This window comes from Callorhinchus milii, unplaced genomic scaffold (genome assembly GCF_018977255.1).
Source record: "Callorhinchus milii isolate IMCB2004 unplaced genomic scaffold, IMCB_Cmil_1.0 Scaffold11, whole genome shotgun sequence".
NCBI classification, from domain to species: Eukaryota; Metazoa; Chordata; class Chondrichthyes; order Chimaeriformes; family Callorhinchidae; genus Callorhinchus; species Callorhinchus milii.
In genome coordinates, this window is record NW_024704752.1 from 9,850,864 (window position 1) to 9,874,340 (window position 23,477).

Consider the following 23,477-nt stretch of genomic DNA (forward strand, 5'->3'; position numbering starts at 1 on the left):
ATGTAGTAAAGTAATAACATAGAGGGGTGTATTTCATTTTGACTTTATTGAATGATCAGAATGTAAAGGTGTATATTATTTACTATCATATATATATATAAAGTCAAATTACATATATTTCTCACTGACATTAACTTTTACCAGGTAGACTGCAGATGTCCCAAAGCACTTCACAGAATATGCTGCAAATTGAATTGACCGTATATTTGTGGGTGAAATGCGGCAGCCAATTGCGCACGGCAGTGTCCCACAAACAGTCATGGATTGAAAATTACCAATTTATTATTGTTTTGTTTTGGTGGGATTATATGTGTGGAGTAAGGAAATTTATCCAAGGTTTCGCCCTGCCTGGCATTGAACCCAGGTGTCTCGCTTGCAAGGCGAGTGCTCTAACCACTGAGCTACAGGACTCCATTTGTTAATTGGAAGGGATATGGTGCCTCGGATACAGAGGATAATATACAAAGCAATACACATCTAGAAGACCAAGTTGAATAGGTGAAGCAATTGTCATTATATTTAAAATATATTTTCTTGTAGATCAAAAAACTGTTAATCTTATGAGAAAGTGGAGTCCTGTAGCTCAGTGGTTAGAGCACTCGCTTTGCAAGCGAGAGACCTGAGTGAGTTCAATTCCAGGCAGAGGGCGAAACCTTGGGCAAGTTTCCTTACTCCACACAGAGCCTAATAATAATCCCTCCAAAACCAAAAACAATAATAAATTGGTCATTTTCAATCCACGACTGTTTGTGGGACATTGCTGTGCGCAATTGGCTGCCGCGTTCGCCCACAAATATACAGTCAATTCACTTTACAGTGTATTCTGTGAAGCGCTTTGGGACGTCCTCCCGACGTGAAAAGCGCTACATCAAATGCAAGGATTATTATTATTATTATTAAAGATTGCTCAGATGACATTCGCATTACCTTGTAGTGGATTAGCCAACTTGTATTGAAAAGGTAAAAGAAAAATGTGTGACTTTGAAGATATGCACACTCAGAGTGTTCTGTGATGGAAGTCATCACTGCCTCTAACTTACAATAGTTACAATACAAGGTGTGGACACTGGTTAGAGAAACTGATTTCTGCTGTGCGCAATTGGCTGCAGCATTTCACAAGTAACATATACAGTAAAAACATTTCACAGTATGTTCTTCAAAGCACTGTGAGACATCTCGAAGGATTATTCTAATTATTATTTCAAATTAAATAAAACTTGTATTTGATAAAGCATTTATCATGGCAAATGTCTTGAAGGGCTTCACAGAGATTGCTGTTAAGTGCAAAGACAACGCATTTGTAAATGAAATATTTTAATCAAGATATCTATTGCAGAACAACTGAAGTTGAAGCAAAATGCACTGAGAAAATATTAACATTTTATTGTCCAAGTAAACAAACTTACATCGAAGACAATAAATTATTCACTATTTGGACACAATTATTACACAATATATCAGATTCCTATGACACTTGAGAGTAATTAAAAAAAGCAACATCTAACTAACTTGTACCTTTTTTGAACAAAATGTTATTTTCATTCAGAAAGCATGTTCACTGTTTCTTGGAAACCATTTTACCCGTCATGTGCTTCTTTGTATTTTCTTCTTTTTTCAGTAGGATAATGTAACATTTAGGAGCAAAAATACAGACAAGTAGCCCAAAGCTTGATGCCAAAATTGCAAATATTTCTACAGCCACAGTATATTTTCCAGGAGAGCTTACATAAGCTGGAATGAAAGTGATCCAAACAGCACAGAAGATAAGCATGCTGAAAGTGATGTGCTTCGCTTCATTGAAGTTGTCTGGAAGTCGGCGAGCGAGAAAAGCAACTACAAAGCATACACCAGACAACAGTCCAATGTAACCAAGTACACAGTAAAAGGCTACAGCAGATCCCAGATGGCATTCAAACACGATTCTCTCCTTAAAATATTCACTATTTTTCAGTGGATAAGGTGGTGCCAAACATAGCCAGACAGTACATATTAAGCATTGTATCAGGGTAAGGATGAGAACACTCAGGCGTTGTTGTGTAGGTCCAAACCACTTCATCATGTTATTACTGGGAAGTGTTGCATTAAACGCCATCACCACAACGATCGTTTTTCCCAAAACACAGGAAATACAAAGAACAAAAGTGATACCAAAGGCTGTGTGACGTAACCTACAGGACCAGACTGAAGGCTCTCCAATGAATGCAATTGAGCACAGAAAACACAAAGCTAATGCGAAAAGAAGCAGAAAACTTAACTCTAAGTTATTAGCTTTAACAATAGGAGTGTTTCTGTGAACATAAAAAGTTTCAAATACACTTATAGTGATGCAAACTCCAAGCAATGCAATTATCACTGGAACAATCCCCAATGTCTCCTCGAAGGAGAGGAATTCAATTTCCTTCAGTATGCAATGATCTCGTTTATCATTGGACCGGTATTCCAAAGGACATTTGAGGCAAACGGTTGAATCTGAAAAAAAATTGTGATTGAAAGAACCAGAATGGAAATCCATTCAATAAATGTTGGAGAATATAGGAAAGAATTAATAGCTGTGTTTGTTCTTACCAGTGATGTTACTAATTTCACCATCAGCACATTCTATACAATCAAAGCAACACTTTGGTTGTCCTCTTCTTGTTGCTTTCCTGGTTCCTGGGAGACAACTGTCCGAGCAAACAGCCCGTGGGACCTAATTATAGAGAAATACTGATATTAGATGTCACTATTCTACAATTGCTCTTTTGCTGAAAGCACGTGATTCTTCAGTTACAGGTAAAAAGGCCATACCCCCATCACACCAGTTCTAGCCGGTCTCCACTGGTTCCCTATCACTGAACGGATGGATTTCACGATCCTCACACTTGTCTTCAAATCCCTTCATGCCCTGGCACAATCCGCCCGGGTTACTCCCCAACTCACTACTTTCTGCCTCCACTCGATTGTTCCCAGCCTCCTGCTTGCCCCTCGTGCCCTCCTTTCCACCATCAGTGGCCGCACTTTCAACCACATGCCCTGAAACTCTGGAACACTCCGCCTTGACCCGTCCTTCCCCATCTTCAAGTTGAGCCTGAAAATCTTTCTCAACCGTGCCTACGGTCACTTCTCCTCTTCCCCCGGCTTGGCATCATGCTCCACACCTCTGGGACACTACCCTGTGTGACAGATGTTACATAAATACAAGTTGTTGTTGTAATTAATTTATCCCGAGATTCAGGTTGAGTTGTATCTGAGACACGAGGATGTAATAGAAGCCCTTACTGTAATCCGACCTCCACTCCATACAATTGCCTCTTCCTTTATCTTAAATTCTTCCCCCGGAGGAGCAGATCCATCATAGTGCCCAATAGTAGCAACATCAGTACCGTCGAGGTCATTCGGTTGCCAGTTTATAATATCGTACATTGCCACTGGATCCCCATTTTCATCGAAATGAACATATTCACCAATCTTTGTGATGAAATTTACCATTTTCATGTAATGAAAAATCTTTATTGGAAAATAACAAGTGAAGAGGAAATAATCTTTTATTTCTGCGAAACATTTAAACACTTTCAAGGGTGCAACCCAAAGCAATACAAGGCACACAGTTTGTAGGTTCCAATCTCGGTCAATACCGAGCAGCAATAGAAGCTTTAGTGTCACTGAGCTAATGAAAGGAAAAATCAGTGCCCTTATTAAATATCAGTATCCTTAATCTTTATTAATATTCAATCACCATTTTCCTTCATGTAACGAGAACTTTTGAAGACCCAGAGCAAGAATAGGTTTGAGGTGGGTGGTAATGTCCATCAATTTAAATAATGTGAAAACATTCACTCTCTAAGGCCACTTTTTAAAAAAAATTTGCGACGGCCAAAAATATGGAGATCCGAACAACAGCAAAATAGGAAACAGTAATAATAATAATCCTTGCATTTGATATAGTGCTTTTCACGTCTTCTAGACGTCTCAAAGCGCTTCACAGAATATATTGTAAAGTGAATTGACTGTATATTTGTGGGCGAAACACGGCAGCCAATTGCGCACAGCAGTGGCCCACGAACAGTCGTGGATTGAAGTGAACAAATTATTATTTTTTTTCTTCAGGGGTTATTATCAAGCATGTGGAGTAAGGAAAGTTGCCCAAGGTTTCGTCCTGCCGGGAATCGAACCCAGGTCTCTCACTTGCAAGGCGAATGGTCTAGCCACTGAGCTACAGGACTCCACAGAATTGGAGAATTCTCCATAGAATTCTCCACAGAAAAACACAAAAATCACAAACAATTATGTTTAAATAATATATTTGGTATAACACTTGAACCACAGATCCATGACTGTAACTTTCTATTCATATTGCACCTAATACAAATGAAAGCTAAACACTTTTGAAATGTTTCACTTTTACATGAAGAATTATATGAATTTCTTCTTACTTGCCATGGTTGAAAATTTGAAAGATTTGCACAACTCTTGTTGGAAAAAGGTCCTTTGCCACTTTCACATGACAGCATATCCTGAAGAGCATGGGCTAAAGCGTAGGTTGCTGTATAAACCTTGTAGGAAATTCTGTACTGAGACACATCTGTATATGTATTATGTACCGTCTGTAAATTCTCTCGTCCTGTGCATTCCTTAATTCCGTCTGCTTTATGCTCCTCGTTTCTTAATGTACAGTTGAAGGTCATTTCCCAAAACTCTTTTATTAAGCGGCTTCCTGGATATGCAGAAGGATGAACTCGCAGTAGAAACTCTCTCAATCCTGGAAGGTGTACTTTGCGAATTGCAATTCCAATCGTGCCGGAAAGGAACTGTCTACTTTCTTCTGGGGACAGATGTGTTGTGGTGACCCACGCCTCACTTCCTATCCATTGAATACCTGTCACGTTTTGTCGCACAATTTCTTTCAGTAGAGCAGTCATCTGAGAGTGACCGAGAAAGGCTATAACAACCTTTGTGGTAGATTTCTTAATAATATCTACAGTATTATGCAATTCTTGCTGTGAGTATGTTAAATGGAAAGACTCAGAGAAGGCAATGCAAACATCTAGTTGTTGTACAGCTTCTGTGAACGCTTGCATTCCAATGTTACCATAGTCATCATCATTTCTAATGGTCCCGATCCACTTCCAACCAAAGTGTTTCACCAGCTGAGCCAAGGCTCTGACCTGAAAGTAGTCACTTGGTATTGTCCTAAAAAATGATGGATATGCCTTCCTGTTGCTCAGACATTCACATGTAGCAAAGTAACTTACCTACGGAAATTAGGATGAGAAAGAGAGCAAATAATCTGGATCTCAAATTATAATTACCTGTAAATAGAATATTCACTTTTCAATATATCAGTGCTGTCAGCATTTATTAAAGCTCAGTAACCGTTGTTGATTATCAAATTAATAACTGCTTGATCGCTTCCATTTAGTAATGAACTATGATAGAGTATATAACCTACATTCATCAAATATTGATCAACTTTCCAAACATCTTCTTCCCTCAGTTTTAAGAAGAAGAAGAAAAAAAATGATTTTCTCCAATGAGACACTGATTTAAATAAATTGTTACTTTAGGACCGTTCTTGAAATCCTATTGAAATAGAATGATCCCTAGGAACATCGTTTGGTGTAAAATGATATCGTATTACATATACTTTATAACGTAGAACTAGGTCATGAGACCAAGTTGTTCATGCCTGTGTTTATACTCCACATGAGCCTCCATCCATCTTAATTTTCGCTCTCCGACCATTCAATATACTTTTCATTAAAATATATGAAACATTGTCATTCTGAAAGTGTAAAATCGGCTGATAAATTGATAAGACATTATTAAAGACCTGATGCAATAAAGATTAATTATGAATTACTTTATCGATTTATGTGGCAAATAACTATGCATTTTTCTTATAATCGCGGATTCTAACAGTATGGAACTAAAAGCAAGCGGATTATAAAGTAAAATAAAGTTGAATATCACTTTTCTATTCCTGTGTTGCAGCAAACTGATATCTTCTCCCATGAAATAGCTTACCATCGGGATCCTAAAAGGAGCAATTAAGGTCGCTATTGCTGCGGAAAGTGAAGAAATTGTGTCACCAACAATAGCAGAAACCACGGGTGCCCTTTTGCAGGTGAAATCTGAAGATGTTTCTTCGAGTCTGTTTAAAAATTCGATGGTTGTTTTTATTGACACGGAAGGCATTCCACAAGAGTCAGAAATCCAGTAGCCCAAAGTAATGTTGGGAAGCAGTGACGGGTCTTTGTTTATTTCTTCTATTGCAAAGATCATCGCCATTGCTAAACGAAACAGTCTGAATCGAAACCTTTAGCAATGACAGTGAAAGTGACATTGGTATTTGTATTATGCAAAACAACAACAACAACATTACATTTATATAGCACCTTTCACGTCGGGTGGGCGTCCCAAAAGAATAAAGCAATAGATAGATTTTTCTTTCCTGCAGACATAGCAAAGAGGGATAAAATGATGGATGTAGCATTCACAGCAAAATGAAACATCTTGGTCTATTGATCACAAATATAAACAATAAAATCATAGCTCACATAGATATTGTTAACTCTTTTTTAGGTTACAGCTTAACCTAATTTAAAGCAATTCAAATTATTCTAATTATTTTGAAGAAATACCTGGTCTAGTCCAGCTTTAGTACCTGCTTAACAAACTAATTCCGCCCATATGGATGTTGTTTAATGTCCACTGATCTACTGGGAAGAGAAGCTAAATTAAAACGTGGGACACTCTAATATGCGAACCATCCTGAATATTTCAGGCACGTTTACAATTTATGGAATCATTTCTACTTCCTAATAAAAAGAGAATTCACCAATGTATTGTCAGATAAACCTAATTGTCAATTTACCCGGAGGATACATGGATATCACTACAGCACTCGTATTCCTATCAGTTGAGTTTCATCTCGTATCAATTCGAATATATTGTGGAGGGAATCACTACAATGGCATCCAAACTCAAATAATTGTGTACTGCTCTATCCTTCGTGCCTTTAAAAGAAAAGCTTCCAAAAAATATATACTCTCTTACAATTTGCAAATTATTTAAAAGCGTGCAAATAGTTTGGTTATTTCACGACATTCATCCGCAACGTTCGGTTAAGACAAATGGACAGTTTTACTAACTTTGTACATGTTACTGCTTTTGGTTGGGATTTAAAATCCATATCCTGATCCTCAACATCGACATGAATACTGAAAACTCCTCCGAGAACGATGTCGCCGTCTTTAGTTAAACTAAGTGGATCAAACATCCCCCAACGTTTACAGGTTGTCTCTTCAGTCAGCCACACAGGAACAAGAACAGCAAACAATAGCACACAGAGCATAGGGAAACACATGGTTTATAAATGTGCCCATCAGTGTCCAGAACTACAGCCAATCGCCCTTATATACTGTAGATACTGTTATATTCCACTCACAGCTGTGTACATTGGCTTTAAATAGGCGTATTATTCCAGGGGCTCTGAACAAATTACAGACAATTCTCAGAAGGAAGCAGGTTACCACTTTAATCTTCGTTCAGATAATCAAACCAAATAAGAAAATAACATATTTTAATTATACAGTCGTCTGAGCATAAGGTGGAATCATTCCCTTTTCAATAATTTCCGAGAGAACGATTAATTTAATTAAGGCTTATGGTTTAATTTAACAGATGTGCGCCATGTGTCGGAAACGCTTTACTGTACCCCATACAGAATACTGAACAACTATTTCATCAAGGTTTACCTGGAATCCCAAATAATGGTGGAGTTCGGGAAGGGTGGGAAGTCGGGTCTCGGGAGGGAGGTGTCGCGCGGGGGCGAGATGGAGGTCAGGACAGGCAGTGTCGGGGGGCGTGTGGGGAGGGAGTCAGCCGTAACTGGGGAGGATTATAGACAAGGAGTAGGACGTGAAGTGAGTGGAGGCCTGAACATGGGGTTCAGTGAGGGGAGATCAGACAAGGATAGGTCGCGGTCTGAGTGTTGTATTTAGCCAGGGTCAGGCTGGAGGCAGGTCTGTGAGACAAGCTTGGGGTTGAGTCCATACGGAAGATCCTGATAGGAATACCTGTAGGAGGGTAACCAAAGACACGGTGAAAGGGGATGGACTTGAGACAGGTAGGGAGGAGCAAGGCCACAGAGTGCCTTGAAGGTGAGGACCAGGAACTTTATCCTCTGAGCGATGGGGAGACAGTGGAGCAGGGCAAGGATGGGGGATATAGGGTTGCGGAGCCTGGTGCAGGAGAGGACATGGACAGCAGAGTTCTCGGTGATCTTCAGCCTATGGAGGGAGAAGTTGGGGAGGCCAACAAGCAGGGAGCTTGCATTGTCGAGCCTGGATGTGAAGAACGTGTGGATGTGGGTCTTGGCCGGTGGTGAGAGACAGTGGTGGAACCGGGCAATATTGTGGAGGTAGGGAAAAGCGAAGTGGGTCATGGCATCGATGTGGGAGATGACAGGCTTGAGGGCTGAACTGGACGTTGAGGTTCCATATTGGCTCCATGACGTGTAGAATTCATCCATGAAACATAATGCTTTCAGAGCCTGAGGTATGGAGGCACTGATGGGAGCCAAGCATGAGGGCCTGAGTCTTGTTGACATTCAACTGAAGAAAGTTAGCTCTCATCAAGGACTTGATGTCCTTCAGGCAGTCTGTGAGGACAGCAGTGGTTCTGAAGTCAAGGGTGGAGATGGAGAGGTAGAGTTGGGTGTCATTTGCATACAAGTGTAAGCCTACAGATGATGTCACCAAGGGAGAGCATGTAGATGTTGAAAAGGAGGGGACCAAGGATAGAGCTCTGAGGGATGCCACACATGATGGTGTGAGGGCTGGAGGAGAAGCCGTTAGTGGAGACAAAGTGGAGGGATGGTGGGAGAGGTTGGATTTGAACCAGGCAAGGGCAGTTCCAGGAGGTTGAGCTGAAAGGAGAGGTGGTGGTGGAGGATAGAATGGTCAATAGTATTGAAGGCAGCAGAAAGGTCAAGGAGGACAAGGAGGCAGAGAGAGCCCTGGTCAAAGATGGACAGAATGTCATTAGTAACTTTGACCAAGACATTTTCTGTGTTGTGGGCAGCATGGAAACATGATTGGAGAGGTTTGTAGAGGGAATGGCAGGAGAGGAAAGAGGAAAGATGGGACATGATGACTCGTTTCAGGGTTTTGGAGAGAAAAGGGAGGTTGAAGATGGGGTGATAGTTGGAGAATAGTGATGGGTTCAGGGAAGGTTTTTTGAGGAAATTCAATACAGAGCAATGCATGGTGAGGTATATTGTAAAGCAACTTTCACATTGGGAGGACATCTCAAGGTGCTAAACAGTCAGGGATTTGGACCCAGAGATTTTAGTGGGCTGTGGACTCAGGGATTTTACAGAAACCCATTTCAATGACGTAAGATAGAATGAATGCTGTCAACTGTCAGAGGTGGACAAAGGAAAAGGATTTGAGTGTTCTTATTGATCATCATCTCAATGTTCACAAGCCATGTTAAGTTGTAGTCTACAGATTTCATCAAATAGTCATTATATTTGAAATATGTTTTCTTGGAGATCCATAAAAATGTTGTTCTAACCCTATAAGGAAGATCGCTAAGTCCATATTTGCATTATTTTGTGCAGTTTTAGCCAACTTGACTTGAAAAAGGAAAATTTGTGACTTTGCAGATATACACACTCAGAGTGTTCTGTAAAGGAAGTCATCACTGCTCCTAACGTACAATAAAAGGTGTGGACCCTGGCTAGAGAAATGTACTTCTGCTGTGCCCAATTGGCTGCAGCGTTTCACTAGTAACGTACAGTAAAAACATTTTACAGTATACTCCGGGAAGCATTGTGAAGTGTCCTGAAGATGTGATAAGGCGCTATATCAAAATCAAGGATCATTATTATTTCATATTGAAATAATACTTGCATTTGATGTACCATGTATCATGCCAAATGTCTCGAAATGCTTCATAGAAATTGCTGTTAAGTGCAATGACGGTGTATTTGTAAATTAAATACTTTAATCAAGCTAGTTATTGAGGAACAGAGGTTTAATCAACACAAGCAATGACTAAAAATGTTGATACTTTTATTACATGAAAATTCAGAATCTCACATTACTTGAGGAAAATTAACAAAACCAACATCTAACAAACATTGCAATTTTGAACAAAATTTTATTTCCATTCATAAAACATGTTCACTGTTTCTTGAAAGCCACTTTACCCATCATATGCTCCTTCGTATTTTCTTCTTTTTTCAGCAGAATAATATAACATTTTGGTGCAAAAATACAGACAATTAACCCAAAGCTTGAGGCCAAAATAGCAAATATTTCTACAGCAACAGTATATTTTCCAGGAGAGCTTACATAAGCTGGAATGAAAGTGATCCAAACAGCACAGAAGATAAGCATGCTGAAAGTGATGTGCTTCGCTTCATTGAAGTTGTCTGGAAGTCGGCGAGCGAGAAAAGCAACTCCAAAGCATACACAAGACAACAGTCCAATGTAACCAAGTACACAGTAAAAGGCGACTGCAGATCCCAGATGGCATTCAAACACGATTCTCTCCCTAAAATATTCACTATTTTTCAGAGGATAAGGTGGTGCCAAACATAGCCAGACAGTACATATTAAGCATTGTATCAGAGTAAGGATGAAAACACTCAGGCGTTGTTGTGTAGGTCCAAACCACTTCATCATGTTATTACTGGGAAGTGTTGCATTAAATGCCATCACCACAACGATTGTTTTTCCCAAAACACAGGAAATACAAAGAACAAACGTAATACCAAAAGCTGTGTGACGTAACCTACAGGACCAGACTGAAGGCTCTCCAATGAATGTAATTGAGCACAGAAAACACAAAGCTAATGCGAAAAGAAGCAGAAAACTTAACTCTAAGTTATTAGCTTTAACAATAGGAGTGTCTCTGTGAACATAGAAAGCTGCAAAGACACCTAAAGTGATGCAGACTCCAAGCAATGCCAGTGTCACTAGAACAATCCCTAATGTCTCCTCGAAGGAGAGGAATTCAATTTCCTTCAGTATGCAATGATTTTGTTTATCATTGGACCGGTATTCCAAAGGACATTTGAGGCAAACGGTTGAATCTGAAATGACGCACAGCATATTCATAGATGCGTGATTTAGAATTGAAATACGTCCAATAAATGTTTGAGAATATAAGAAAGAATTGATAGCTGCGTTTGTTCTTACCAGTGATGTTACTAATTTCACCATCAGCACATTCTATACAATCAAAGCAACACTTTGGTTGTCCTCTTCTTGCTGCTTTCCTTGTTCCAGGGAGACAACTGTCCGAGCAAACCGCCCGTGGGACCTAGTTAAGACAAATGCAGATATTTAATTTTAGTTTTATACAATTTCTCTTTCACTGAAGGCATGTGGTTCTTCAGTTCCATGTAATTATTTTCCTCCTGAGACTCATGAGTGCGCAGGAAAAGTGCTTACCGTAATGTGCCCTCCACTCCATACAATTACCGCCTCCCGTATCTTAAATTCTTCTCCTGGAGGAGCAGATCCATCATAGTGCCCGATAGTAACAACATCAGTTCCACTGAGGTCATTTGGTTGCCAGTTTATAATGTCGTATGTTGGCACTGGATCCCCGCTTGCATCAAAATGAACATTTTCTCCAATCTTTGTGTTGAAATTTACAGTTTTCATGTAATGCAGAAGCTTTATTGGAGAATAAGATTATTGGAGAAGAGGAAATAACCTTTTACTTCAGCAAAGTACGTCAAACACCTACAATGGTGGAACGCTAATCAATACAAGGAACACAGGTATAGGTTCCACACTCATTATGTACTGAGGAGGAACAGAAGCTTTAGTGATGCTGAGCTAAAATCCGTGTCCGTTCAATCCTTATTACTATTCAATCACGCGTTTCCTTCATGGTACCCGAACTTTTAAAGATGCAAAGTAAGATTAGGTTTGAGGGCGACAATATCTTTCAAATTGAATACTGCAAAAACATTCACTCTCAAAGACAACAATGAGGATGGCCATAATACGGGATTGGACCAACAGTAAAATGTTAAATATTAAATTGGCAAAAAAAATCACAAATAAATATGCTTTAATCATATATTTGGTATAACCTTAGAAGAACGAATCCATGAGCATAGCTTTCAATTTATATAGCACTTAATACAGATGACACTTAAATTCTATTGAAACATTTAACAATTACATGGCAAATCATATGAAGAACTGCTTACTTGCCATGGTTGAAAGTTTGAAATATTTGCACAACTTTTATTGGAAAAAGGTCCTTTGCCAATTTCACATGACAGCATATCCTGAAGAGCATGAGCTATAGCGTAGGTTGCTGTATAGACCTTGTAGGTAACTCTGTACTGAGACACATCTGTATATGCATTATTTATATTCCGTAAATTCTCTCGTCCTGTGCATTTCTTAAATCCGTCTGCTTTGTGCTCCCCGTTTCTTAGTGTACAGTTGAAGGTTCTTTCCCAAAACTCTTTTATTAAGCGGTTTCTTGGATATGCAGAAGGATGAACTTGCAGTAGAAACTCTCTCAACCCTGGAACGTGTACTTTGCGAATGGCAATTCCAATTGTGCCGGAAAGGAACCGTCTACGTTCTTCTGGGACAGATGTGTTGTGGTGACCCACGCCTCACTTCCTATCCATTGAATACCTGTCACATTTTGACGCACAATTTCTTTTAGTAGAGCAGTCATATGAGAATGAGCAAGAAATGCTACAACAACTTTTGTGGTAGATTTCTTTATAATATTTACAGTTTTAAGTAACTCTTCCCTCGAATATGTTATATGGAAAGATTCAGAAAATGCAATACAAACATCCAGTTGTTGCACAGCTTCTGTGAATGCTTTAATTCCGAAGTTACCATAGTCATCGTCACTTCTAATGGTCCCGATCCACGTCCAACCAAAGTGTTTCACCAGCTGAGCCAAGGCTCTGACCTGAAAGTAGTCACTTGGTATTGTTCTAAAAAATGATGGATATTCCCTCCTGTTGCTCAGACATTCACATGTAGCAAAGTAACTTACCTACGGAAATTAAAATGAGAAATAGAGCCAATAATCTTGAACTCAAATTATAATTACCTGTAAACAAAACGTTCACTTTTTATGACAAAGGTGTTATGCATAAAGTTCAGTAACTATTATTGAATATTCCATTGATGACTTTGTTTATCGCTTCCATTTAGCAGTGAACATGTTGTTCTGGTACAGTACAAAACTTACATTAGAATACATTAGAATGTAAAGCACAGGAACAGACCATTCGGCCCAACTGGTCTCGCCAGCCTCCTCCTGCCCTTCCTCAACTAAGCCTTCAAGCATAACCTTCTAAAAACATTGATTATATTGCACCTCGTCGTTCTGAAAGTGTAAAATCGGCTGATGAATTGATAAAACATTGCTTAGCACGTGAAGCAATAATCATTAACAATATCATGAATGAATTAATCGATTTTTATTGCATGTAAGTATCCACAGTATTATTTAATAAAAGAAGCATGGATTCTAACTATATCCAACTAAATGGAAGTGAACAATAAAGTATGTTGAATATCACTTTTCTTTTACTGTGTTCCAGCAAACTGGCATCATATTCCTTGAAAGAACTTACCAGAGGAATCCTAAAAGGACTGATTAAGGTCGCTATTGCTGCGGACATTGAGGAACTGGAGTCACCAACAATAGCAGAAACCACGGGTGCTCTTTTGCAGGTGAAATCTGAAGATGTTTCTTCGAGTCCGTTTAAAAAATGGAAGGTTTTTTTTATTGATACAGATGGCGTTCCACAAGAGTCGGAAATCCAGTAGCCCAGAGTAATGTTGGGAAGCAGTGTCGGGTCTTTGTTTATTTCTTCTATAGCAAAGAGCATCGCCATTGCTAAACGAAACGATCTGAATCGAAACCTGTAGCAATGACAATATTAAATCTGTCGATTTTTTTTATAACAGTGAAAGGTATTATTACTTTGGAAAAGAATATACCAATAGACCAATAGGGTCCCGACTTGAAAGGCGCTCTATAAATGAAATCTTGTTGTTGTTGTTGTTGTAGATAGAATTCCCTTTCCGTAGGTGAATTACTTTGCTACATGTGAATGTCTGAGTAACAGGAAGGAATATCCATCATTTTTTAGAACAATACCAAGTGACTACCATCATGGTAAAGAAGGATTAAAGGATGAAATCAATATTTGGAGCAAGATATGAACATAAGACATAAGAATTGCTCGACGATAGATGACTGAGGTCATCCAGTTTGCCTTCCAGCATCATTGGCTGTCGTATGCACATGTCATGTCCCAAACTATGTACTGTATCGCACGATATTGTTTTGTAAACTAAATCTATCCAATTTTCTTTTGAAAGAATTGACATTTTCTGCTTCTCCCATCTGCCTAGGGAGCCTGTTCCATAAACTGACTACTCACTCATTGCAATAGTGATTCCACAGACTATTTTGAATTTATCCCTCTTCAATCACAGTCCCTGTCCTCTGGTTCTACTGTTCTGTAGAAGATAAAACAGTTTACCATGGTCTACATTATCCAAAACTGCATAATTTAATCAAGCTCCGTCCCATCCACGGTTTATAAATCAGCAGGATTCAAAGAACCACAGAATCATAAAATATTACAGAAGAGAAGGCACCCATTCAACCCATTGTGCCTGTGCAGCTTCTTTGGAAAAGTTACCCAATCAGTCCCACTCCCCCGCTCTTTCTCCATAACCCTGTAAATTGCTCCTTTTCAAGTACCTATCTAATTCCATTTTGAAAGTTGTTATTGAATCTACCAGCCTTTCAGGCAGTGCATTCCAACCTTGAACACCTTTGATTACCCCACTATTTCTGGAGAAATCGTAGAGGCCTGTAGCTAAATGGTTAGAGCACTTGCCCTGCAAGAGAGAGACCTGGGTTCGATTCCCGGCAGGGCAGAACGTTGGGCCAGTTTCCTTACTCCACATGTCTGATAATAATCCCTCAAGAAAAAAAAACAATAATAAATTGGTCACTTCAGTCTACGACTGCTTGTGGGACACTGCTGTTGACAATTCGCTGCCGCGTTTTGCCCACAAAATATACAGTCAATTCACTTTCCATTATATTATGTGAAGCACTTTGAGACATCTTAGAAGATGTGAAAAGTGCTATATCAAATGCAAGGATTATTATTATTTCACCTCAATATTGCCCTTTCAATACAATCCAGCATCTGGTATGCTCTGCTCACTGCCAATGAGCATTGTTACAATGGCTTAAATTTATTGTCAACCAGGACATCCAAGTTCTTTTCATTTTACTTATATATTATTTTCTTCCCATTTAAATATTAGTTCTTTGCTGTATTTTGCGTCTTCAGCTGAAGCACCTTGCATTTCTTTCAGCTGAAATTTACCTGACATCGGTCGGCTCAAGATTGCACATCTTTCTGTATTGCTTACAAATATAAATAATAAAATCATACTCACATAGATATTGTTAGCTCATTTTCTGTAACTTAATTTGATGAAATTGAATCTGACATGGCTATGTTTTGAAATGGTAACTAACAAACATGACCCGGAGCAGACCGGCTTTATACCTGCATTGCTTTCAGATGACTTCCCACCTTGAAGCCTCCACAGACGTGAAATAAGTGAATTATATTATAATCGTAACGTTGACCAGACTACCTATTAGGGTTTTGGTGTGTAGGCCTGAGACTATACATAAATTTGCAAATCTGCTTACAATTACTGCAGATTTGCCCAAGTTTTTAACAAACCAATTCAGCCCAGATGGATTTGCTTACCATCTGCTCTTCTTCCCAGACGATAAACTATATAACAACGTTTAATAATAATAATAATAATAATAATAATCCTTGCATTTGATATAGCGCTTTTCACGTCAGGAGGACGTCCCAAAGCGCTTCACAGAACACACTGTAAAGTGAATTGACTGTATATTTGTGGGCGAACGCAGCAGTCAATTGTGCACAGCAATGTCCCACAAACAGTCGTAGATTGAAAATGACCAATTTATTATTGTTTTTGGTTTTGGAGGGATTATTATTAGGCTCTGTGTGGAGTAAGGAAACTTGCCCAAGATTTCGCCCTCTGCCTGGAATTGAACTCAGGTCTCTCACTTGCAAAGCGAGTGCTCTAACCACTGAGCTACAGCTACAGGACTCCACAATGAAATATTTGACAATGAAATGTGCGAAACAAATTTGAATATTTTGGGCACTTCACAATTCTGGAAACCCGTCTTCGAGCTTATCAAAATATTATTTGTGTCATAGAAATCTGATTGTAAATTTGCAAATATTACCTAGAATGTACATGGAAAGTATGACTCATATTCTTAGTAACAATTTTCAATATATTGTACAGTGAGATCACTAAATTATCTTCGAAATCAGATAGTTGGGCACTGCACTACCTTCACACGTTTAAAAAAAAGGCTTTCATCCAAACAAATATATCCTCTTTATAGAGCTAGAAATGATTAAACATATATTATCATGCTCCAACAATGTTAGCTACCTAAAAGTGTTCAAGTAATTTGGCTATTTCATGACATTAATCCTCAACAGTCTGCCGATTTTTAAAATCCGATAAGACAAACGGACAGTTTCACTAACTTTGTACATGTTACTGCTTTCGGTTGGGATTTAAAATTCATATCCTGATCCTCAACATCGACATGAATACTGAAAACTCCTCCGAGAACGATGTCGCCATCTTCAGACAAACCGAGCAGATCAAACATCCCCCAATGTTTGCAGGTTGTCTCTTCAGTCAGCCACACAGGAACAGGAACAGAAATCAATAGCACACAGAGCATAGGGAAACACATAGTTTTTAACTGTGTCCTTCAGTGTCCAGAACACAGGTAATCACCCTTATATACTTTTAATACTGACATCTGTGCGCATTTGCTTTAAATAGATATATTATTCCAGGTGCTCTGAACAAATTAAGGACAATTCTCAGAAGGAAGCAAATGACCACTTTAATTTTTCTCCAGATAATCAAACCAAAGGAGAAAAGAACAAAATTTAATTACAGAGTCATCTGAGCGTAGGGTACAATCTTATTCCTTTATCATTAATTTTCTACAGCACCGATTAATTTCCTTAAGGTTTTATGATTTAATTTAACAGATGTGTGCTGTATCATAAACATTTTACGGATCACCAAGTTTTATACCAAGTTTTGCACCAAGTTTTACCGAGAGTTTTTTATCCATTAACAATTAAAAAACTATTGTGCATTCAATACATTAAATTATTCACTTTTATTAGTATTACATGATGAATCAGAATCTCATGATACTTCAGGGGGAGTAACACAACCAACTTCTAACTAGCATGTAATGTTTTGAACAAAATTTTAATTTCATTCAGAAAAAATGTTCACTGTTTCTTGGAAGCCATTTTACCCATCATGTGCTTCTTCGTATTTTCCTCTTTTTTCAGCAGGATAATATAACATTTTGGAGCAAAAATACAGACAAGTAATCCAAAGCTTGAGGCCAAAATTGCAAATATTTCTACAGCCACAGTATATTTTCCAGGAGAGCTTACATAAGCTGGAATGAAAGTGATCCAAACAGCACAGAAGATAAGCATGCTGAAAGTGATGTGCTTCGCTTCATTGAAGTTGTCTGGAAGTCGGCGAGCGAGAAAAGCAACTACAAAGCATACACCAGACAACAGTCCAATGTAACCAAGTACACAGTAAAAGGCGACTGCAGATCCCAGATGGCATTCAAACACGATTCTCTCCCTAAAATATTCACTATTTTTCAGAGGATAAGGTGGTGCCAAACATAGCCAGACAGTACATATTAAGCATTGTATCAGAGTAAGGATGAAACACTCAGGCGTTGTTGTGTAGGTCCAAACCACTTCATCATGTTATTACTGGGAAGTGTTGCATTAAATGCCATCACCACAACGATTGTTTTTCCCAAAACACAGGAAATACAAAGAACAAACGTAATACCAAAAGCTGTGTGACGTAACCTACAGGACCAGACTGAAGGCTCTCCAATGAATGTAATTGAGCACAGAAAACACAAAGCTAATGCGAAAAGAAGCAGAAAACTTAACTCTAAGTTATTAGCTTTAACAATAGGAGTGTCTCTGTGAACATAGAAAGCTGCAAATACACCTAAAGTGATGCAGACTCCAAGCAATGCCAGTGTCACTAGAACAATCCCTAATGTCTCCTCGAAGGAGAGGAATTCAAGTTCCTTCAGTATGCAATGATTTTGTTTATCATTGGACCGGTATTCCAAAGGACATTTGAGGCAAACGGTTGAATCTGAAATGACGCACAGCATATTCATAGATGCGTGATTTAGAATTGAAATACGTCCAATAAATGTTTGAGAATATAAGAAAGAATTGATAGCTGCGTTTGTTCTTACCAGTGATGTTACTAATTTCACCATCAGCACATTCTATACAATCAAAGCAACACTTTGGTTGTCCTCTTCTTGCTGCTTTCCTTGTTCCAGGGAGACAACTGTCCGAGCAAACCGCCCGTGGGACCTAGTTAAGACAAATGCAGATATTTAATTTTAGTTTTATACAATTTCTCTTTCACTGAAGGCATGTGGTTCTTCAGTTCCATGCAATTATTTTCCTCCTGAGACTCATGAGTGCGCAGGAAAAGTGCTTACCGTAATGTGCCCTCCACTCCATACAATTACCGCCTCACGTATCTTAAATTCTTCTCCTGGAGGAGCAGATCCATCATAGTGCCCGATAGTAACAACATCAGTTCCACTGAGGTCATTTGGTTGCCAGTTTATAATGTCGTATGTTGGCACTGGATCCCCGCTTGCATCAAAATGAACATTTTCTCCAATCTTTGTGTTGAAATTTACAGTTTTCATGTAATGCAGAAGCTTTATTGGAGAATAAGATTATTGGAGAAGAGGAAATAACCTTTTACTTCAGCAAAGTACGTCAAACACCTACAATGGTGGAACGCTAATCAATACAAGGAACACAGGTATAGGTTCCACACTCATTATGTACTGAGGAGGAACAGAAGCTTTAGTGATGCTGAGCCAAAATCCGTGTCCGTTCAATCCTTATTACTATTCAATCACGCGTTTCCTTCATGGTACCCGAACTTTTAAAGATGCAAAGTAAGATTAGGTTTGAGGGCGACAATATCTTTCAAATTGAATACTGTAAAAACATTCACTCTCAAAGACAACAATGAGGATGGCCATAATACGGGATTGGACCAACAGTAAAATGTTAAATATTAAATTGGCAAAAAAAATCACAAATAAATATGCTTTAATCATATATTTGGTATAACCTTAGAAGAACGAATCCATGAGCATAGCTTTCAATTTATATAGCACTTAATACAGATGACACTTAAATTCTATTGAAACATTTAACAATTACATGGCAAATCATATGAAGAACTGCTTACTTGCCATGGTTGAAAGTTTGAAATATTTGCACAACTTTTATTGGAAAAAGGTCCTTTGCCAATTTCACATGACAGCATATCCTGAAGAGCATGAGCTATAGCGTAGGTTGCTGTATAGACCTTGTAGGTAACTCTGTACTGAGACACATCTGTATATGCATTATTTATATTCCGTAAATTCTCTCGTCCTGTGCATTTCTTAAATCCGTCTGCTTTGTGCTCCCCGTTTCTTAGTGTACAGTTGAAGGTTCTTTCCCAAAACTCTTTTATTAAGCGGTTTCTTGGATATGCAGAAGGATGAACTTGCAGTAGAAACTCTCTCAACCCTGGAACGTGTACTTTGCGAATGGCAATTCCAATTGTGCCTGAAAGGAACCGTCTACGTTCTTCTGGGGACAGATGTGTTGTGGTGACCCACGCCTCACTTCCTATCCATTGAATACCTGTCACATTTTGACGCACAATTTCTTTTAGTAGAGCAGTCATATGAGAATGAGCAAGAAATGCTACAACAACTTTTGTGGTAGATTTCTTTATAATATTTACAATTTTAAGTAACTCTTCCCTCGAATATGTTATATGGAAAGATTCAGAAAATGCAATACAAACATCCAGTTGTTGCACAGCTTCTGTGAATGCTTTAATTCCGAAGTTACCATAGTCATCGTCACTTCTAATGGTCCCGATCCACGTCCAACCAAAGTGTTTCACCAGCTGAGCCAAGGCTCTGACCTGAAAGTAGTCACTTGGTATTGTTCTAAAAAATGATGGATATTCCCTCCTGTTGCTCAGACATTCACATGTAGCAAAGTAACTTACCTACGGAAATTAAAATGAGAAATAGAGCCAATAATCTTGAACTCAAATTATAATTACCTGTAAACAAAACGTTCACTTTTTATGACAAAGGTGTTATGCATAAAGTTCAGTAACTATTATTGAATATTCCATTGATGACTTTGTTTATCGCTTCCATTTAGCAGTGAACATGTTGTTCTGGTACAGTACAAAACTTACATTAGAATACATTAGAATGTAAAGCACAGGAACAGACCATTCGGCCCAACTGGTCTCGCCAGCCTCCTCCTGCCCTTCCTCAACTAAGCCTTCAAGCATAACCTTCTAAAAACATTGATTATATTGCACCTCGTCGTTCTGAAAGTGTAAAATCGGCTGATGAATTGATAAAACATTGCTTAGCACGTGAAGCAATAATCATTAACAATATCATGAATGAATTAATCGATTTTTATTGCATGTAAGTATCCACAGTATTATTTAATAAAAGAAGCATGGATTCTAACTGTATCCAACTAAATGGAAGTGAACAATAAAGTATGTTGAATATCACTTTTCTTTTACTGTGTTCCAGCAAACTGGCATCATATTCCTTGAAAGAACTTACCAGAGGAATCCTAAAAGGACTGATTAAGGTCGCTATTGCTGCGGACATTGAGGAACTGGAGTCACCAACAATAGCAGAAACCACAGGTGCTCTTTTACAGGTGAAATCTGAAGATGTTTCTTCGAGTCCGTTTAAAAAATGGAAGGTTTTTTTTATTGATACAGATGGCGTTCCACAAGAGTCGGAAATCCAGTAGCCCAGAGTAATGTTGGGAAGCAGTGTCGGGTCTTTGTTTATTTCTTCTATAGCAAAGAGCATCGCCATCGCAAAACGAAACAATCTGAATCGAAGCCTGTAGCAATGACAATATTAAATCTGTCGATTTTTTTATAACAGTGAAAGGTATTATTACTTTGGAAAAGAATATACCAATAGACCAATAGGGTCCCGACTTGAAAGGCGCTCTATAAATGAAATCTTGTTGTTGTTGTTGTTGTAGATAGAATTCCCTTTCCGTAGGTGAATTACTTTGCTACATGTGAATGTCTGAGTAACAGGAAGGAATATCCATCATTTTTTAGAACAATACCAAGTGACTACCATCATGGTAAAGAAGGATTAAAGGATGAAATCAATATTTGGAGCAAGATATGAACATAAGACATAAGAATTGCTTGAAGATAGATGACTGAGGTCATCCACTTTGCCTTCCAGCATCATTGGCTGTCGTATGCACATGTCATGTCCCAAACTATGTACTGTATCTATCTAATTCCATTTTGAAAGTTGTTATTGAATCTGTTTCTACCAGCCTTTCAGGCAGTGCATTCCAACCTTGAACAACTTTGATTACCCCACTATTTCTGGAGAAATCGTAGAGGCCTGTAGCTAAATGGTTAGAGCACTTGCCCTGCAAGAGAGAGACCTGGGTTCGATTCCCGGCAGGGCAGAACGTTGGGCCAGTTTCCTTACTCCACATGTCTGATAATAATCCCTCAAGAAAAAAAAACAATAATAAATTGGTCACTTCAGTCTACGACTGCTTGTGGGACACTGCTGTTGACAATTCGCTGCCGCGTTTTGCCCACAAAATATACAGTCAATTCACTTTCCATTATATTATGTGAAGCACTTTGAGACATCTTAGAAGATGTGAAAAGTGCTATATCAAATGCAAGGATTATTATTATTTCACCTCAATATTGCCCTTTCAATACAATCCAGCATCTGGTATGCTCTGCTCACTGCCAATGAGCATTGTTACAATGGCTTAAATTTATTGTCAACTAGGACATCCAAGTTCTTTTCATTTTACTTATATATTATTTTCTTCCCATTTAAATATTAGTTCTTTGCTGTATTTTGCGTCTTCAGCTGAAGCACCTTGCATTTCTTTCAGCTGAAATTTACCTGACATCGGTCGGCTCAAGATTGCACATCTTTCTGTATTGCTTACAAATATAAATAATAAAATCATACTCACATAGATATTGTTAGCTCATTTTCTGTAACTTAATTTGATGAAATTGAATCTGACATGGCTATGTTTTGAAATGGTAACTAACAAACATGACCCGGAGCAGACCGGCTTTATACCTGCATTGCTTTCAGATGACTTCCCACCTTGAAGCCTCCACAGACGTGAAATAAGTAAATTATATTATAATCGTAACGTTGACCAGACTACCTATTAGGGTTTTGGTGTGTAGGCCTGAGACTATACATAAATTTGCAAATCTGCTTACAATTACTGCAGATTTGCCCAAGTTTTTAACAAACCAATTCAGCCCAGATGGATTTGCTTACCATCTGCTCTTCTTCCCAGACGATAAACTATATAACAACGTTTAATAATAATAATAATAATAATAATAATAATAATAATAATCCTTGCATTTGATATAGCGCTTTTCACGTCAGGAGGACGTCCCAAAGGGCTTCACAGAACACACTGTAAAGTGAATTGACTGTATATTTGTGGGCGAACGCGGCAGCCAATTGCACACAGCAATGTCCCACAAACAGTCGTAGATTGAAAATGACCAATTTATTATTGTTTTTGGTTTTGGAGGGATTATTATTAGGCTCTGTGTGGAGTAAGGAAACTTGCCCAAGATTTCGCCCTCTGCCTGGAATTGAACTCAGGTCTCTCGCTTGCAAAGCGAGTGCTCTAACCACTGAGCTACAGCTACAGGACTCCACAATGAAATATTTGACAATGAAATGTGCAAAACAAATTTGAATATTTTGGGCACTTCACAATTCTGGAAACCCGTCTTTGAGCTTATCAAAATATTATTTGTGTCATAGAAATCTGATTGTAAATTTGCAAATATTACCTAGAATGTACATGGAACGTATGACTCATATTCCTAGTAATAATTTTCAATATATTGTACAGTGAGATCACTAAATTATCTTCGAAATCAGATAGTTGGGCACTGCACTAGCTTCACACGTTTAAAAGAAAGGCTATCATCCAAACAAATATATTCTCTTTATAGAGCTAGAAATGATTAAACAGATATTATCATGCTCCAACAATGTTAGCTACCTAAAAGTGTTCAAGTAATTTGGCTATTTCATGACATTAATCCTCAACAGTCTGCCGATTTTTAGAATCCGATAAGACAAATGGACAGTTTCACTAACTTTGTACATGTTACTGCTTTCGGTTG

The 23,477-nt window shown here is 38.4% G+C and overlaps 3 protein-coding genes across 3 annotated transcripts; all 3 read right to left on the minus strand.

Annotated features, from left to right (window-relative positions):
* Nucleotides 1-1,555: 1,555 nt before the first annotated feature.
* On the minus strand, nucleotides 1,556-7,258 carry LOC103176151 (extracellular calcium-sensing receptor-like). The gene is made up of 6 exons (XM_007889561.2): nucleotides 7,131-7,258; nucleotides 6,004-6,295; nucleotides 4,413-5,231; nucleotides 3,259-3,486; nucleotides 2,566-2,689; nucleotides 1,556-2,469 (listed from the first exon to the last, which is right to left on the minus strand). The coding sequence occupies exons 1-6, from the start codon at nucleotides 7,256-7,258 to the stop codon at nucleotides 1,556-1,558; spliced, it is 2,505 nt and encodes an 834-aa protein (XP_007887752.2).
* A 2,911-nt stretch (nucleotides 7,259-10,169) lies between these two features.
* Nucleotides 10,170-13,912, minus strand: LOC121849876 (extracellular calcium-sensing receptor-like). Its single transcript, XM_042339131.1, is given in 6 exon segments — nucleotides 10,170-11,083; nucleotides 11,190-11,313; nucleotides 11,445-11,672; nucleotides 12,218-12,609; nucleotides 12,612-13,035; nucleotides 13,622-13,912. Coding segments are annotated over 6 exon segments (2,346 nt in total). The 5' UTR covers nucleotides 13,886-13,912.
* Nucleotides 13,913-17,407: 3,495 nt separating this feature from the next.
* LOC121849875 (extracellular calcium-sensing receptor-like) lies at nucleotides 17,408-21,150 on the minus strand. Its single transcript, XM_042339130.1, is given in 6 exon segments — nucleotides 17,408-17,868; nucleotides 17,871-18,320; nucleotides 18,427-18,550; nucleotides 18,682-18,909; nucleotides 19,455-20,273; nucleotides 20,860-21,150. Coding segments are annotated over 6 exon segments (2,346 nt in total). The 5' UTR covers nucleotides 21,124-21,150.
* Nucleotides 21,151-23,477: the final 2,327 nt, after the last annotated feature.

Excerpts from the sequence above, each read along its gene's own strand:
- LOC103176151 (XM_007889561.2), bottom strand. The coding sequence starts at position 7,258 with ATGTTTGATCCACTTAGTTTAACTAAAGACGGCGACATCGTTCTCGGA. Across the intron at positions 3,487-4,412 it reads CAAATTTTCAACCATGGCAA|ATTTTTCATTACATGAAAAT; the intron begins GTAAGAAGAAAT and ends TTTCCAATAAAG. Across the intron at positions 2,470-2,565 it reads TGAAATTAGTAACATCACTG|ATTCAACCGTTTGCCTCAAA; the intron begins GTAAGAACAAAC and ends ATTTTTTTTCAG.